The sequence below is a fragment of the Peromyscus maniculatus genome, chromosome 8 (genome assembly GCF_049852395.1).
Source record: "Peromyscus maniculatus bairdii isolate BWxNUB_F1_BW_parent chromosome 8, HU_Pman_BW_mat_3.1, whole genome shotgun sequence".
Taxonomy (NCBI): domain Eukaryota; kingdom Metazoa; phylum Chordata; class Mammalia; order Rodentia; family Cricetidae; genus Peromyscus; species Peromyscus maniculatus.
Genome location: NC_134859.1, coordinates 43,013,918 through 43,033,086, shown reverse-complemented (window position 1 = coordinate 43,033,086; position 19,169 = coordinate 43,013,918). Strand labels below are relative to the sequence as shown.

The 19,169-nt window shown below is 40.4% G+C and overlaps 2 protein-coding genes across 2 annotated transcripts in view; both read right to left on the bottom strand.

Moving 5' to 3' along the window:
- The window catches only part of LOC107399333 (zinc finger protein 39-like), a 66,168-nt gene that overhangs the window by 23,217 nt on the left and 23,782 nt on the right, over nt 1–19,169 (bottom strand). The window lies entirely within an intron of this gene.
- On the bottom strand, nt 8,352–15,361 carry LOC102921774 (olfactory receptor 5AR1-like). Its single transcript, XM_076542463.1, has one exon. It carries the CDS (start codon nt 11,529–11,531, stop codon nt 10,605–10,607), a length of 927 nt encoding a protein of 308 aa, XP_076398578.1. The 5' UTR covers nt 11,532–15,361; the 3' UTR covers nt 8,352–10,604.

Here is a 19,169-nt window from a genome sequence, read left to right as displayed (position 1 = left end):
GGATTGTGTTTGCGTGCTGTTTTGAGATGATTTCCTTATATTAATATATATCTGGGTAATAAGGCTGCTTGGAAACCTTTTGGTTCCCTGATTTTTAACACTGGGAAGTTGGGTTCATTAAAAGATAGTATGAATAAAAAAAATAAAACCTTACATATGAAATTGAGTTTTTACTTCCAAGGAAAAACACACAATATTTGTTTTTTTTTCTGAGTCTGGCCTACTTTGTTTATGTATGAAGATGTTCATTTCCAATGTTTTTGTAAGACATGTCTATTAATACATCTTGCCTACTTTAAAAAATGATTTTAAAATTAGTTAATTGTATGTGTATGGGCACCATGTGCAATGCATAAGCCTGTAGAGGTCAGAAGAGGCATTGGACTTGCACTTGGTTGTGAATTGCCATGTGGGAACTAAGCCATGTATTCATTTTTATAAAGTGAGATAATTATGTCTTTGACCAAAAGAATGTAAGATATGAGAAAGGGTAAATTTAGTTGGAGTTCTCCATGAATAAAGTTAAACATTCATCTAGGTCTCACAGTTACAGGTGTTTGCTAGTCACACCTCCATCAGCAACATCTCAAGATCAGGACTTTGGAAGAACTCACCTGCCACGAAACCCCGTCTTTCCTTCTCTACTTTGAAGGTAGGGTTCCTGGTGAATGGGGATGTGGCTTCTGCTGAACTTTCCCTCAGGGTGACAAATGTTTCCATGTGGAACAGGCCACTTATATTGTTTGAGCCTCAGAGCAGGACCAGGCACAGTCCTTGTGGGCTCCTGTGATGCCCTTCAGACTCTGGGCACCATCCTTAGAGTACCAGGTCACCACAGGGTCCCTGTGTGACATGGTTCAATGTGAATGCAAGGAGCTGTGCCCAAGCCTGGGAACAGTAAGAGGGAAGGTACAGAAAGAATGCTCAGGTTGTGTTTTTGTTCCCTGGTCATTTCACACAGGTCTGTGTACTAAACAACCTACATGAATCTCAATCATCTTATTCGTTCATGAAACTGAGATGCAAAAGGTAGCCTTGAAAGATGGGGCCACTTCTCAGAGGGGAAAGGACAGTGAGTATGTTAATTAAAACAAAAAGTTCTTGTGAATTATTTAAGGTAGAAAGTTTGTATTTCTCCCTGAGATACTGTTCTTTAAGTGTTGAGCAGCAAAGGTTAAAGTCAGATAATGTTTGCCTTTGAGGCAGAGATTTGATAAGAAATGAATCTAAATTAACATGTTCTTCCAGACCTCATGAACCAGAAAAATGGGGAAGAAAAATGATATCAGCAATGAACACAGGGGCATTTATATTCTTCATGTTTTTCTAGAAAAATGAGTCTAGGATAGTATTGCAACACGTTTCTGTTTTTGTTTTTCTCTTTCATGTGTATGTGTGTGGTGTGCATGTATGTGTGTATGCACGTTTGCATCTGTGTGGATGTGTGTATCTGTGGATGGTGGCCTTAACCATCTGAGCCATCTTGCTGGCCCCAATGTTTCTCAATTTCTTAACTTTTAGTTTGTGTGTATCTATATATTTATTTAAATGGAATTATAGATTGAATATAGTTGTATCTTTTTTTTGTGATATATATTTTTTATTTTACAATACCATTCAGTTCTACATATCAGCCATGGGTTCCCCTATTCTCCCCCCTCCCACGCCCTCCCCTTACCCCCAGCCCACCCTCCATTCCCACCTCCTCCAGGACAAGTCCTCCCCTGAGGACTGTGATCAACTTGGTAGACTCAGTCCAGGCAGGTCCAGTCCCTTCCTCCCAGACTAAGCCAAGTGTCCCTGCATAAGTTCCTGGTTTCAAACAGCCAACTCATGGAATGAGCACAGGACTTGGTCCCACTGCCTAGTTGCCTCCCAAACTGATCAAGCCAATCAACTGTCTCACCTATTCAGAGGGCCTGATCCAGCTGGGAGCCCCTCAGCCTTTGGTTCATAGTTCATGTGTTTCCATTCATTTGGCTATTTTTTTTCAATAATTGAGTAAAACTGAAATTTATTATATGCCACAGTCGTCCTAGGGACCTCCATGCTATATATATAGCCTCTATGGTTCTATGGGTTGTGGTCTGATTGTTCATTTTATATCTAGAATCCACCAATGAGTGAGTACATACCATAACTGTCTTTCTGGGTTTGGGTTAGCTCACTCAGGATGATTTTTTCTAGTTCCATCCATTTGCCTGCAAATTTCATGCTTTCATTGTTTTTCTCTGCTGAGTAGTACTCCATTGTGTATATGTACCACATTTTTTTCATCCATTCTTCCGTTGATGGGCATCTAGGTTGTTTCCAGGTTCTGGCTATTACAAATAGTGCTGCTATGAACATAGCTGAGCATGTATCTTTATGGTATGTATCAGCATTCTTTGGGTATATGCCCAAGAGTGGGATGGCTGGGTCTTGAGGTAGTTCGATTCCTAATTTTCTGAGAAACCGCCATACTGATTTCCACAGTGGTTGTACAAGTTTACATTCCCACCAACAGTGGAGGAGTGTTCCCTTTGCTCCACATCCTCTCCAACATTGGTTGTCATTGGTGTTTTTGATCTTAGCCATTCTAACAGGTGTAAGGTGGTATCTCAGAGTCGTTTTGATTTGCATTTCTCTGATGATTAAGGATGTTGAACATTTCTTTAAATGTCTTTCAGCCATTTGTAGTTCTTGTTTTGTGAATTCTCTGTTTAGCTCTTTAGCCCATTTTTTAATTGGACTGTTCAGTGCTTTGATGTCTAGTTTCTTGAGTTCTTTATATATTGTGGAGATCAATCCTCTGTCAGATGTGGGGTTGGTGAAGATCTTTTCCCAATCTGTTGGCTGTCTTTTTGTCTTATTGACTGTGTCTTTTGCCCTGCAAAAGCTTCTCAGTTTTGAGAGGTCCCATTTATTAATGCTTGTGCTCAGGGTCTGTGCTGTCGGTGTTTTATTTAAGAAATGGTCTCCAGTGCCAATGCGTTCAAGAGTGCTTCCTATCTTCTTTTCTATTAAGTTTAGTGTAACTGGATTTATGTTTAGGTCTTTGATCCACTTGGACTTGAGTTTTGTGCATGGTGACAGATATGGATCTATTTGTAATCTTTTACATATTGACATCCAGTTATGCCAGCACCATTTGTTGAAGATACTTTCTTTGTTCCATTGTATAGTTTTGGCTCCTTTGTCAAAAACCAGGTGTTCATATGTGCATGGTTTAATGTCAGGGTCTTCAATTCGATTCCATTGGTCCGTATGTCGGTTTTTATACCAGTACCAAGCTGTTTTTATTACTATAGCTCTATAGTAGAGTTTGAGGTCCGGGATGGTGATGCCTCCAAGGGTTGCTTTATCGTATAGGATTCTTTTAGCTATCCTGGGTCTTTTGTTTTTCCATATAAAGTTGAGTATTTTTCTTTCCAAGTCTGTGAAGAATTGTGTTAGGATTTTGATGGGGATTGCATTGAATCTGTAGATTGCTTTTGGTAAGATTGCCATTTTTACTATGTTAATCCTACCTATCCATGAGCATGGGAGATCCTTCCATTTTCTGATATCTTCTTCAATTTCTTTCTTTAGAGATTTAAAGTTCTTATCAAAAAGGTCTTTCACTTGTTTAGTTAGTGTTATCCCAAGGTATTTTGTATTATTTGTGGCTATTGTAAAGGGTGATGTTTCTCTGACTTCTTTCTCAGCCCTTTTATCATTTGTGTATAGGAGGGCTACTGATTTTTTTGAGTTGATCTTGTATCCTGCCACTTTACTGAAGGAGTTTATCAGCTGTAAAAGTTCCCTGGTAGAGTTTTTGGGGTCACTTATGTATACTATCATATCATCTGCAAATAGTGAAAGTTTGACTTCTTCCTTGCCAATTTGTATCCCTTTGATCTCCTTTTGTTGTCTTATTGCTCTAGCTAGAACTTCTAGTACTATATTGAATAAATATGGGGAGAGTGGACAGCCTTGTCTTGTTCCTGAATTTAGTGGTATCGCTTTGAGTTTCTCTCCATTTAATTTGATGTTTGCTGTTGGCTTGCTATAAATTGCTTTTATTATGTTTAGACATGTTCCTTGTATTCCTATTCTTTCTAAGACCTTTATCATGAAGCAGTGTTGGATTTTGTCAAAGGCTTTTTCAGCATCTAGGGAGATGATCATGTGGTTTTTTTCTTTCAGTTTGTTTATATGGTGTATTACATTGACTGATTTCCGTATGTTGAACCATCCTTGCATCCCTGGGATGAATCCTACTTGGTCGTGATGGATGATTGTTTTGATGTATTCTTGGATTCGGTTTGCCAATATTTTGTTGAGTATTTTTGCATCAATGTTCATGAGGGAGATTGGTCTGTAGTTCTCTTTCTTTGTTGCATCTTTGTGTGGTTTGGGTATCAGGGTAATTGTAGCCTCATAAAAAGAGTTTGGTAGTGTTCCTTCTGTTTCTATTGTGTGGAACACTTTGAAGAGGATTGGTATTAGTTCTTCTTTGAAAGTCTGGTAGAATTCTGCACTGAAACCATCTGGTCCTGGGCTTTTTTTAGTTGGGAGACTTTTGATGACTGTTTCTATTTCTTTAGGGGTTATTGGTCTATTTAAATGGTTTATCTGGTCTTGATTTAATTTTGGTATTTGGCATTTATCCAGAAAATTGTCCATTTCTTCCTGGTTTTCCATTTTTGTGGAATACAGGTTTTTGAAGTATGATCTGATGATTCTCTGGATTTCCTCATTGTCTGTTGTTATGTCTCCCTTTTCATTTCTGATTTTGTGAATTTGGGTGTTCTCTCTTTGCTTTTTGGTTAATTTGGCTAGTGGTTTGTCTATCTTGTTGATTTTTTCAAAGAACTAACTCTTTGTTTCATTGATTTTTTTGTATTGTTCTCTTGTTTTCTATTTCGTTGATTTCAGCCCTCAATTTGATTATTTCCTGGCGTCTATTTCTCCTGGGTGAGTTTGTTTCTTTTTGTTCTAGAGCTTTCAGTTGTGCTGTTAATTCATTGGTATGGGATTGCTCCATCTTCTTTATGTGTGCATTTAGAGCTATGAATTTTCCTCTTAGCACTGCTTTCATAGTGTCCCATAAGTTTGGGTATGTTGTACTTTCATTTTCATTGAATTCTAGGAACTCTTTAATTTCTGTCTTTATTTCTTCCTTGACCCATTGATGTTTCAGGTGGGTATTATTCAGTTTCCATGAGTTTGTGGGTTTTCTATAATTTTTGTTGTTATTGAGTTCTAACTTTAAGGCATGGTGGTCTGATAAAATACAGGAGGTTATTCCAATTTTTTTGTATCTGTTGAGATTTGTTTTGTGTCCAAGCATGTGGTCAATTTTTGAGAAGGTTCCATGGGGTGCTGAGAAGAAGGTATATTCTTTTGTGTTAGGATGGAATATTCTGTAGATATCTGTTAGGTCCATTTGAGTCATAACATCTGTTAGGTCCTTTATTTCTTTGTTAAGTTTCAGTCTGGTAGATCTATCTTTTGGTGAGAGTGGTGTGTTAAAATCTCCCACTACTAATGTGTGGGGTTTGATGTGCGTTTTAAACTTTAGTAGTGTTTCTTTTATGAATGTGGGTGCTTTTGTATTTGGAGCATAAATGTTTAGAATCGAGACTTCATCTTGGTGGATTTTTCCTGTGATGAATATGTAATGTCCATCCTGGTCTCTTTTGATTGATTTTAGTTTGAAGTCTATTTTATTAGATATTAGGATAGCTACACCAGCTTGTTTCTTAGGTCCATTTGCTTGGAAAACCTTTTCCCAGCCCTTTACTCGGAGGTAGTGTCTGTGTTTGGAGTTAAGGTGTGTTTCTTGTATGCAGCATATGGATGGGTCCTGTTTTCTAATCCATTCTGTTAGCCTGTGTCTTTTTATAGGTGAGTTGAGACCATTGATATTGATGGATATTAATGACCAGTGATTGTTAATTCCTGTTATTTTTTTGGTTGTGTTGTGTTGTCCTTCTGTGGTGTATGTTGGTGTAGGATTATCTATTGCTTGATTTTTCATGGATGTGTTTAGCTTCTTTGGATTGAATTTTCCCTTCTAGTGCTTTCTGTAGGGCTGGGTTTGTGGACAGGTATTGATTAAATCTGGTTTTATCCTGGAATATTTTGTTTACTCCGCCTATGGTGATTAAGAGTTTTGCTGGGTATAATAGTCTGGATTGGCATCCATAGTCTCTTAGTGTCTGCATGAGGTTTGTCCATGATCTTCTATCTTTCATAGTCTCTATTGTGTAGTCTGGTGTTATTCTGATGGGTTTGCCTTTATATGTTACTTGGTCCTTTTCCTTTGCAGCTCTTAATATTTTTTCTTTATTCTGTGTGTTTAGTGTTTTGATTATTATGTGGCGAGGGGACTTTTTTTTTGGATCCAGCCTATTCAGTGTTCTGTAAGCTTCTTGTATCTTCATAGGTATTTCTTTCTTTAGGTTAGGAAAGTTTTCTTCTATGATTTTGTTGAATATATTTTCTGTGCCTTTGAGTTGGTATTCTTCTCCTTCTTCTATCCCTATTATTCTTAGGTTTGGTCTTTTCATGGTGTCCCAAATTTCCTGGACGTTTTGTGTTAGGACTTTTTTGTCTTTATTGTTTTCTTTGACTGACGAATCTATTTTCTCTATCATGTCTTCAGTGTCAGAGATTCTCTGTTCCATCTCTTGCAATCGGTTGGTTATGCTTGTTTCTGTAGTTCCTGTTCGTTTTGTCAGGATTTCTATTTCCAGCATTCCCTCAGCATGTGTTTTCTTTATTGTCTCAAATTCATTTTTCAGATCTTGGAATGTTTCTTTCATCTGTTTAATTGCTTTTTCTTGACTTTCTTTGATTTCTTCCCATTTTTTGTTCGTTTTTTCTTCCATTTCTTTAAGGGAGTTTTTTATTTCCTCTTTAATGGAGTTTTTCATTTCCTCTTTAAGGGAAGTTTTTATTTCCTCTTTAAGGGAGTTTTTTATTTCCTCTTTAAGGAAAGTTTTTATTTCCTCTTTAAGGTAGTTTTTCAATTCCTCTTTAAGGAAAGTTTTTATTTCCTCATTGAGGGAATGTTTTATTTCTTCTTTAAGGGCCTCTATCATCTTCTTAATGTCATTTTTAGGGTTAATTTCTTCTGTTTCTTCTGTCATGGTATGTTTAGGTCTTGCAGGTGTAGAATCACTAGGTTCTGATGTTGTCATATAGGTCTTTATGTTGTTGCCTGTATTTTTGCACTGGTGTCTACTCATTTCTTCCTCTGTGAGGTGCAGGTGGTGTCTGTGTCTGAGAGTGCCTCTCTTGTTCTAATTTTTAGTCTTGGTTTAGTAGTGGTTCTTGGTTAAATTGGTGCTATTGGGCTATTTCTTCAGGGGCAGCTGATTTCGATCGGTGAGTTACATACTTATGATTCTGGTGATCTGGTTTGGTGTCTGGGTAGCACCTTCTTCTGTGTTCTCAGGTCACTTTTTGTTCATTTGTCAACTCCTCAGCTGATCTTGTTTCTTCAGACTTTAAACTGTAGGCATCTGAATCCTCTCCCAGATGGGTTTCAGCTGAGCAGGGTAGTCTCACCAACACCTCCAAGTTGTTGGGTTTCACAGGATCAGCAGCTGGGCCCTGGGTTGTCCTCAGACGGAGTGTTCAGATTCGTTCTGGTTCTGACCCACGGAGATAGCTTCTTCCCCAGATGTTGGGGTTAGGGGCGTCCCTGTTCCCAGCTGCGTCTGCTTGTCTCCGTCCCTGGGCCTGTTTACCTCTGCGGTCCGCCGCCGGGCCTGTATGTCCCTGTCAGCTGCTGCTGGGTCTGTCTGCCTCTGGGGGCCGCCACCAGGCCTGAATGTCCCTGTCGGCCGCTGCCACCGGGCACGTCTACCTCAGCGGGCTGCTGCTGGGCCCGTCTACCTCCACAGGCCGCCGCCACAGGCCTACCTGCGTCTGCTTGTCTGCGCCGCCGGGCCTGTCTACCTCTGTGGGCCGCCGCTGGGCCTGAATGTCTCTGCCGGCTGCCGCCGGGTCTGAATATCCCTGTCGGCTGCCGCCGCTGGGCCCGTCTACCTCCACGGGCCCCCGCCGCAGGCCTACCTGTGTCTGCTTGTCACTGCCGCCAGGCCTGTCTACCTCTGTGGGCCGCTGCTGGACCTGAATGTCTCTGCCGGCTGCCTCCGGGCCTGAATATCCCTGTTGGCTGCCGCCGCTGGGCACGTCTACCTCAGCGGGCTGCTGCTGGGCCCGTCTACCTCTGTGAGCCGCCGCTGGGCCTGAATGTCTCTGCCGGCTGCCTCCGGGTCTGAATATCCCTGTTGGCTGCCGCCGCTGGGCCCGTCTACCTCCGCGGGCCGCCGCCGCCGCAGGCCTACCTGCGTCTGCTTGTCCATATAGTTGTATCTTTAAAAAAATCTAAACTATCATTTTTTAAAGGCAAGGTCTTACTGTGTATCCCTGAATGGCCTAGAACTTGTAATATAGACCAGGCTAGTCTCAAACTCATGGAGGTCTATCCATCCTTGCCTCTGAAATGCTAGGATTAAGAGCATGAGCAATTATTCATGTCTCTGTCTTTTAATGGTATATTTTGATAATTTATACTTAAAATAATTATTGACAGAATTAGATTTGACTATCATATTTGTAAATGTTTTATAATTATTTTTCCATTTCTCATCATTTTCTGTCTTCTATTTTTATTTTCATTTTTTTCTTTTAGCATATTAGTTACACTTATTTTTTAAAACTCTGTTCTTGAGTTTCTAAAATGCATCTTTTTAAAAACTTAGGCTAATGTAAAAATAACACTGTCTCACCACTTTTTATGTAATGTAGATACACAAAATAATATCCATTCTACATCATGCAGCATTAGATAAAACATTCCCTATCAGAAAAGCACTAAAAATAAATTGTGAACCTTCACATTCTTCATGTATATTTGATTCTGTTGTATGGACTGTATGAGAAAACATGTTTGTTTCTGTATAACTTGATGATAATTTAAGAGAGGGAAATATCCGAACATTATAAATATTTACAATCACAAATTATGATCACATCTTTTTTTTTTTTGAGATGAAAGTTAGTTTTCTTTTCCTTTATTTTTTCTTTTCTTTTCTTTTTGAGACAGGGTTTCTCTGGGTAGCCTTGTCTGTCCTGGAACTCACTCTGTAGATCAGGCTGGCTTCAAACTCACAGAGATCCGTTTTCCTCTACCTCCCCAGTGCTGGGATTAAAGGTATGCACCACCACCAACCAGCTTAAGAAAGTTATTTTTTTTATTTATTTTAAATATTAGATGTTTGACTTGAGTTCACAGCACCCAACACTAATGTAAGTTTTGAGAAACAAAATTTGATAAGTACCCCAATATACCAAGTTGGGGGTGCCTTGATTGTTACAAAGTAAGAAACAGGACTCAGAATTCTTACTGACCACTAAACTCTTGTGAGTCTTCCTTATAATGCCAGCACGTGGGAAGCGGAGGCAGGAAAAGGAGGAGTTAAAACAGCACTACAGAACAATCCCTGAAGTATACGGGATGAGACCACATTTCTCATAAATTGACTTGAGTAAATTTTTAATTACAAAGGAACTTAAATACTTCATGGAAGAGTGGACAGTATCCAATTATAAATACATACACACAAAGGCAAAGCCCTGAACCAAGAGATGAAGGTCTATGATAAAATCACATTGAAGAGCTTGTCAGAGAGACAGTGTCTGTCATTGGCAGTGAGAAACCCTGTTCCTGAAGTATGTAAAACCCAAAAGGTACATTTGAGAACTGGGGTGAAGATGCTTAGGACTGACATAGTAAAACCACTCAAGATCTGTAGAAGACATCCAGTGGAAATCCAACAATAGCACATTATTCACAGTGAAATAGAGGGAGCGATACAGGATCTGGTTAGGGGAGAAAGTCTATTCCATGTGAGGACTTCACAGCCACTCAATAAAAATGGTGCTCCTGAGAGTTCTGCTAGAGCCTGGGAAGAGGGCATCAAACAGCCCCTGCTGGCTGGCCATTTCCTCGTGTATAAATTCAGGTTCTGCAAATGGAGATGAGAACAAGACTGAAGGAAGTGTCTAGGTCACCCCGTAGTACAAGACTGGGCAGTTAGAAGGCAGGTCAGCATATGGTTGAACACCAATCACCACACATCTTCATCAGCTGAATACAGGTCAGAGGTCTCTGGTGGCAGACACATATTATTTCTTTGTTGGCTTGTTTGTCTTTCTGTCTCAAGAATCTATCTAGGTAGAATTGTTTTCACTTGATTTAAGTTATTTAGTCGGTAATTTCTTAGGACATTCTGAGATGCATAGTTGAATTTTTGAAATGCTACTATTGATGTGTATATCTGCATGTAGATAAGTGCACATAGGTCAGGATGCCCATGGAGGCCAGAAGAGGGTATAGAATCCCCTGGAGTTGAAAGGTCATTGCAGGGACTGTGGTGACCTCCTGCAGGTTCTGCAACTGGCTTGATCAGCAATGTCAAGTGTCACAGGAAGGGAAAGGGGGTATGATGTGTGTGTGTGTGTGTGTGTGTGTGTGTGTGTGTGTGTGTGTGTAAAGTGTAAAACATTTGGCTCCAGTAACATCCATCAGCCCCTAAGAGCCACACACCGCAGTCTTGTAGGACTCAGGACTTTCTTCCACAGTAAAGTTTCTGCAGAGCAAACTTCATGTCTTTGTTCCTCAGACAATAGACAACTGGATTCAAAGAAGGAGTGAGGACAGAGTAGAAAACAGATGCCAGGCGACCCTGGATGGGGGAGTACCGAGAGGCAGGCCTCAGGTACATGAAGCTTCCAGTTCCATAGAATAAGACGACTGTGGTCAGGTGAGAGGAACAGGTAGAAAAGGCCTTCCACCTGCCATCCACTGAGGGGATGCGGACAACTGTGGACACGATGCCCACATAGGAGAGGACCGTGAGGGCGAAGGAGCTCATGACAATGCAGCTGCTGACAGCAAAGCCCACCTCCTCATGGAGACGGTAATCAGTGCAGGACAGTCTCATGACTGGGGGGATGTCACAGAAGAAGTGTTCAACAACATTGGGTCCACAGTAGGGGAGGGAGAAGGTGTTGAAAGTGTGGAAGGCTGAGTAGATGGCCCCACTCACCCAGGCAGTGACCACCAGCTCAACACAGCATTTCTGGCTCATGATGGTGCCATAGAGCAGTGGTCTGAAGATGGCCAGGAACCGGTCATAAGCCATGGCCGTGAGCAGGAAGCATTCAGTAGAGGAAAGTGTGATAAATATGTAAAGCTGGGCTACACATTCGAGATAGGAGATGCCTCCTGAGCCTGTGAAGGATATCAGCACTGCCTTGGGGATGGTGGCTGAAGTGTAGCTCATGTCCAGGAAAGATAAATTCTTCAGGAAGAAGTACATGGGGGAGTGAAGCCTACTGTCTCTCATCACTGCTATGATGATGGAGCTGTTCCCCAGGAGGCCAAATGTGTAGACGAGCAAGAAAAGCGGGATGACCACCAATCTCAGCTGTGGGACATCTGAGAAGCCCCTGAGGATGAAGTGAGTCACTCTTGTGTGATTGGACATGTCTGCTCAAGTTGTGTTCAGATGCAGGGACCACACACAGCTAAGGGAGGGGACAGAAATAGGAGGCAGGCTCAGAACATGTGTCTGCATCTCCATGTTGTCTACAGAGTCATGGCTTTCACAAGAAAAGAAAGCACCAAGAAGCAGCTTATCTAAATGGCATTTCAAAGAACTGAGGAGGAGGAGGGAAGGGAGGAAGAAGGGAGGGCACATCTACCAAGTTCTCTTGCTCTTGAATTCTCCATGGAGTCTAGTGGGAAGCAGTTCTATGCATTTGCTTTCTATATATTGAAGCAAGTCAACTCATAAACATTTCAATGTTGTTTTAAAGGATAGAGTAGTTTTATATTTTTACTCTCATTATTAACACATTTCCTTCTTAACATCCTATAGATTTTCTGAATCTCATTTTATTTCCATTGCTGATTCACCCCCCACACACCTTTAGTATTAATTCCATTGTTAATTTTTCTTAAGAGCCTTTTTTTAACTTAAAAAAATCATTCTACCAACACTGTTGGATAAATGTTCTCTATTGAGGAACACATGTAATGTGAAACACACATCACTTAATCCAAGCAAGACATTCTCAGAGGCTTGCCTTAGTGTAAACAATACCTCATAGGTGTGCCTAGAAGTTCTGTTTTCTAGGTGATTCTAGATCTGATCAAGTTGGCAAGTGAGATTAAATATTGTAGTTCCTTAGGCATGAGAGGTGGGGACCTACCTGCCTTTTCTCTCAGTTGATGGAATTAAGTCATGACATCTGATGTGAACTGAGGAGGAATTTCCTCCTGCTGTGCTTTCTGTTGCAGCCTGAATCCCTAGCTCACCTGGGCTTGAATTTCCAGTCAACTTCATTATTCAGATCTCTGGTGTGTTTGGATCCTGCTTCCCCCCCAGAATGGCTCATTAACTGAATTTAGATACAATTTAACAGGCAGATTTTTTGATTGTGTATATTATTTCCAATTTCTATGAGTTTGTAGTTTTAGTTCCTAGACACTGTGAGAGAAGGGCCAGCTTAGACTCAGGCCAAAAAATAAAGGAGACAAATACAATGTTGGGGTGCAGAGCAGTTAACTCTGACACTGCTCTGCATTCCATCTTCAATGGGCGTTCTCTCTTGGATTGGCAGCCACCATCTCCCACCTCAGTGATTTAAGTGGCTTCTTTGAATTCCACAGATATTAATTACATGGCTTCATTTATAGCAATTCTGTTATCCGCGATTTGTAAAGTTGATGCTTGGAGAAAGTGGAATTCTGGCCACTGGTGGTACTGACTGGCTGGAAGAGATAGCAGGCAGGCTTCATGGTGGTGCCAACAGAAGATGTGTGGAGGAGGTTGAATCTATCTAGATGGGGGAAGTGTACTCAGGAGCAATGAAGGATGGCTTTGAGACACTCGTGAAGTTGGAGAACTCAGTCTATATAACCATGTGTTTTTCCTTCAATCAGATATTTCAATGACAGTGTAAACGTTTTAGGTTATTGATGGCAAATGATTTATTAGAAAATTGTCTTAGTTACTGTACCATGTCTATCATCAAAATGCTTGACTTGGGTATGAAATTTTAGAAGATAGGATCCATCAACAAGAGCAAGACATGGCAGGGAGGACTAGCTGACATCAACATACACCCAGAGGCAAAGAAAATGGCATCAGTCTTTTAGGTGACTCTAAATCCAGTTAAGCTGACAATGAGGGACAGTCATCACATGAGTATGTATGGGAATCTGCTCAGTACTTGGCCTGGTGTTAAGTATCACATTTTCCAAGATGCAGAGTCTGGGCTTTCAGCAAATTACTTTGCAGTTTGCCAGGAATAGTTTAAACAGAGCCTATGTTGTTTTCAAAATATATAGGCAAGTAGCAAAAGATGCCCCCAGTATGGGGAGAGACACCTGTACATATATTTAAATCAAAGTGCTCTCTCAGTAGAGTCTGGAGCTCAGGTTTGAAAATCAAAGCTTTTTCTCGTCCAGTCTAAATCTTCATTGGCCTTAACCCCATTTCCTCCCTAATGTCTCCTGCCTTTGCCTCTGACGTAGCTGGGTTGACATTCTTGTACTATCAGGCCATTGTCAATATTCTGAGTTAGACTGAAGATACTTGAACAACTTTAGAAATAGTAATTTATAGCAGTTGCTATTCCAATATGTAAACAAACCCATTAAGCAAAAAGCACATATTTTGTCTTGTACTCAGCTGATTATATACTAAGAGGCAGTGGTGGAATCATATTCAGAGAAGTTGTGATATAAAAATGATCAGCTTTTTCATAAAAATCTCTCTAATTTATAGACCTTCAATTTTCCTAAAAGAAGTACAAGTTGATTGATAGGCGATAAGCCCATCACTTGCGATTATCCACAGAGGAGTTTTGTTGTTTTGTTTTGTCTCAGTTGGCTCTTACCTGGTGGAATGATGCTCACTTTCTGTGTCCAAAGATCATCAAGTGATGACAAGGCAGCAGGACAGTCTCGGGAGGTCGGTCGGCTGCCCTGGCAAGGAATTGCTGGAGGTGTGGACGGAGGAAGCTGTGTGATTCCATTTGCATGTCTTAAATACTGTGAACTGTTCGCCTTCCAGTTCATCTGGGAAAGGAGATAGCCTGCTCTGAGCTATCTGGGGAGCTTGCTCTGGGAATATGTTTGGTTCCTGTTAGTACCATTGACTAAGACTTCTCAGGGTCCCTATGGGTTATCTTACAGAACTTAAAATAAAATGTTTCCTGGGGCCACATGAAATTGCCAGTGGGTATAACAAAACTATGGTTTGAATTTTTAGAAAGCTCAGATTTGAGGCTCAATGAGACAGATAATTATTTTAAGACAATAATATCTGTATTCTGTTCAGGCCACAAATAGTAAATTGTGAAATATGAACTCATCATTTTCTTTGTCTGAGTTTTTAGGGTACTTAGAAGCATGAGACAACTCCATACACTCATATCTGCTACTGTGACCTGTGACCTCAAACACTTGCTCTCTCAGAGCCTTGTCTTGTCTTACAGATATCCAAGGATGACATCATTTAAGTGCTAGGTTTACTATTACATGCCATAAGTGATCCTTTGAAGCTTACAACTAATTCTTTATCTATTGCTCACAACAAAATCTATCATACTTTAAATATATCTAGGTTAGGGGACAGAAAACAAAACCCAGTCCTGATGGGGCTGGCAAGGAAGACTATGAGTTTGAGGCCATCCTGGGCTATGTAGCAGGGTCCTGTCTAAAGATAAACAAAGCAAAATGTGTGTGTGTGTGTGTGTGTGTGTGTGTGTGTGTGTGTGTGTGTGTGTGTACCTACATTACTGGTGTTTTCTCTACAATATCTACTCTGGTACAGTTTGTTTCTTGAGCTTTGCCAAGGTCATTGTGGAAGCATAAATACAAAAGGAAACATGCAAATCTAAAGTCTAAAGGTCTATGTGATTTTGCTGTATGAAGAAGTTTATGCAACCAAAGCTCTGGTCAAGCAAAACTTGACCATTAGCTTGAATGTCTTTCATACCTCCTCCAATCAACATACCTCCATGGATAGCCAAGCTAATCTGACGAGCAGGCACCCACATTTACCAATATGCTCTGATTGGCATTTGCATCTGGCTTCTTTGACCTACATTTTGTGTGCGAGATTCATGCATGTTGTTTTCTATAATTCTAATGTGTATCTTTACTTATTCCCAAGTTTTGTTATTTTTAAGGAGGGTCTGCTAGTCAGACATATGAAGAACTCAATCTATAGGAGGAAAATAAAAATTTAAAATATGGGCAAAGTATTCAAACAGATATTTGTCAAAAGGTATACACATGCCCAATAGATACACAAAACTTACTCAAAATTACTACTAGGGATATGTTTTAATGTTGTTTCTTTTCAAATGTAAAGTTTGCATTTTTCTCTTTTGCTTCATTGGATTGCTTCCTTCCTTCACTGTGCAAGGCATTTTTGGTTTGATATAATCCTACTTGACTGTGTTTGCTTAGTTGCCTGTGGTTTGGTGTCATACCTCCCAAATCAGGTCCAGCCCCAAACTATGGAGTTTTTCCCATATATTTTTTCCAATATGCTGTGGATATTACTCTATGTAAATAAAACACTGATGGCCAGTGACCAGGCAGGAAGTATAGGCGGGACAAAGAGAGAGGAGAATTGGGGAAACAGGAAGAGGGGAGAGGAGACACTGCAGCCACCGCCAGGAGAAGAGCATGTAAAGAAGACGGTAAGCCACCAGCCACGTGGCAAGATATAGATTTATAAAAATGGGTTAATTTAAGATATAAGAACAGTTAACAAGAAGCCTGCCATGGCCATACAGTTTATAAGTGATATAAGCGTCTGAGTGATTATTTTATAAATGGATTGTGGGACTGCGGGCCTTGGGGAACCTGGAGAGAAGCTCTCCAGCAACAAATGGCGCCCAACGGCTCGAGTTTCCACCTTAAACCTGAGAATATTTAATAACCAATTCTAAACAGAGCCAAAAACAGGTTCCTGCTTCTTGTCTCATACGGGCAGCTAGATGCTGCAAAACACAGGTTTGAACACCGGCGGGTTCCTGGCGTGTGTGTTTGACCGGCAGTATGGCGGGAATGAGGCGTCTGCCAGCGGCACATTACGCTGTGTGGTAGATTTAGTCTTTACTAGTATTTAAAAAAAAAAAAAAGGTTTCTGGGCTACACGCTGCTTTGATAAAAGCGTAGACCTACTATTTCTGAGACTTAATGATTCCCAGAGCTGGCGGAAAACGTACCACCGCCATGTTGGGAAGCTGAAGTGGGCGGAGCCAGCAGTCAGAGCCGTTTCAGTCTTAGAATGGTACAGTTTAAAGCAATAGGCTAAGGTAATATAAAAATATAAGCCACATAAAGATGGCTACCACACAGAGAATCTGGATTATGTTCTCTTTGATATTCGTAACTGAAGAAAAACATTTGATTACAAAAGCTGTTCAGTTATGCCAAAATGTATATTTTAAAGGTACCTTGACTTCAAAATTTGGATTTAAGGATATGTTGCTTTGGAAAAGAGGTTCTGCTTTTGTTTCCACAAAAAGCCAGAGGCTGTGGATTTGTTCCAGATTAAGATACATCAGGTTTCACCAGCCAAGACCCCCTGAAAGATATCCGATGACACCATGGCCCAGATGATCCAACATCCACAACGGTTTCAAGGCAACTGGCTCCCACAATACAGCCTCAAGGACTACCCCATAGGCCTAAAATTTTCTTTGCGTCCCCATAAGACACAGCGCCCACCTCCAGCAGGAAGTAGTAAGAGATGCTACGCCCAAATTCCCAAATATACCAAGCTGGCTTTAGAGGTGGAATTGGCTCACTCCCCCTCTAAACCCAGACATATTGCTTAAAAAAAATGGTTAAGAGATTCTTGTGTCCCAAATCAGAAGAGCCCTCTGGTGTGGGACAGAGAAAAACCAATATTTTTATTTAAAACAGGTTGATTATAAATGTGATCTCTTTCTAAAAAAGAAAAAGGGGATATGATTAGATATATAGGAGGATATGGAGATGATAAGATAAAAGGGTAGATTAATGAACCTACTTTTAAAGAACAACTTGTTTAAAATGTTTTACATTGGTATAGATTTTAGTTTATGTTTAAAATGTTTTACATTGGTATAAATTTTAGTTTATTGATACAAACTTTAAGTTAATTTTGTTATATTGTATATATATATTTCTATTCTTGTTTGAGGTATTATGTTTATGTAACTCATTTAAAATTGTAATGGATAATTAAAATAGATTAATAATTAGTCATTTATGATAATCATATTTGTAGCCATGTTAGTTAAGTCTTCTAGGTATACATAGATATATTTCAGATAGATAGGTAATCTTCAAACACTTCATAGACCTAGAGAATATGGCATTTAAATAACTTAAAATTCTGTTGACATGAGACACAATTGCTCCTGGCTGCACCAATTGATCCCGAGAAAATGTTGGGCTTCTAAGACATTTCCATTTGGAAGTTTGTCTTTTTGGCACAAAATGGCCTACTGGGCAAAGAACTGCCCTTGTCTTGACGGCTGACAGTACGAATGCAATGCTGTCCTTCCTGGACAAGCGGGACACAAGGAAAGCGACCACTGTACTCTGCCAAGACAGGGTAAGATGGTCTTTCAGAATTCCTGCTTCTGAAAATGGTCTGTCAGATACTCTAGGCCTGTAGCCAATTTGAATGCACCAATAATGCTGAGAAACATTAGGTGACTGTCCAGGCTGCCAGCTGTCTTGGTCTAATCTTGCAAGATTCCCGAAAGTTGCTTGCATCCATCTACCATTTCTCAGGTACCATTATCTTCCTTCTCAGGTCTTTGATGTGGTTGAAAACTAGATAGTTATAATTTCCTCAGTTATGATAAAAGATAAGTTAGATATAAAACCTTAAACTCACAAATATAAGATAGATAGGAATTCTTGCTCAATAATTGTTTTATTATATGTAATTTTACTATGTTAAAGTTAAAACCTTCCTTTTTAAAAAAAAAGAAGAAAAGGGGAAGTGCTGTGGATATTACTCTATGTAAATAAAACACTGATGGCCAGTGACCAGGCAGGAAGTATAGGCAGGACAAAGAGAGAGGAGAATTGGGGAAACAGGAAGAGGGGAGAGGAGACACTGCAGCCACCGCCAGGAGAAGAGCATGTAAAGAAGACGGTAAGCCACCAGCCACGTGGCAAGATATAGATATATAAAAATGGGTTAATTTAAGATATAAGAACAGTTAACAAGAAGCCTGCCATGGCCATACAGTTTATAAGTGATATAAGCGTCTGAGTGATTATTTTATAAGTGGATTGTGGGACTGTGGGGCTTGGGGAACCTGGAGAGAAGCTCTCCAGCAACACCAATATGTTTACATTGGTCATATATTTAACCCTGCAATTCATTTAGGCTAATTTTTGGATGTGGGGGAGAGGTAAGTGTCTAATTTCATTTTTTTCCAGGTGGACACTCTTTTTTCCCCCACAACTTCATATTTAAAGAGGTTATTCCTACCTCAGCAAATGGTTTTAGTTATAGCAGTTTTATATCATAAGACAGTATGATATAAAATTAAATTTCATTTTTACTTGTAACTAAAACCATATTGTGCTGTAAAGAAAGAGCCTAGGAATGAGTGTAGGCATTTACAGCCAATAGCTTTCCAACACAATGCCAAGAACAGGAATGCTAGGAATGAGAACGGTACCCAGAGCTTGGCACATGCCATTAAAACCAAAGCAAATCCTATCTGTCTCTCATGTCTTAGGGGAGAGACTTCTCACTCTACACATTTCAGAGAAGGATAGTAAGTAAACAGGTCTGGCTCATGGGGAGAGCAGCCTCCCTATTCACAACAAAGATGCACGAAGTGACCACATGCTCACGGGGAGACTCCTGTCGGAACACTTTGGAGAAGCACAGTGGCCAGACTTTGACCTAGAACTTGAGCAGTGGCTCTGCTTAATGCAGTGTCCAACAGCCACACCTAGGCAGAGGTGCCACCTCCACACGGAGAGGACAGGGCCTGGGCTTGCTGGATACAAAGCAAGTTTCAACTGGATTTTGTAAGACTCCCCTTAGGGAGACTCTACACCTAACATCTGTGCCCGGGTT

What these genes read in the sequence shown, in the direction of transcription:
- LOC102921774 (XM_076542463.1), bottom strand. Translation starts at nt 11,531, where the DNA reads ATGTCCAATCACACAAGAGTGACTCACTTCATCCTCAGGGGCTTCTCA.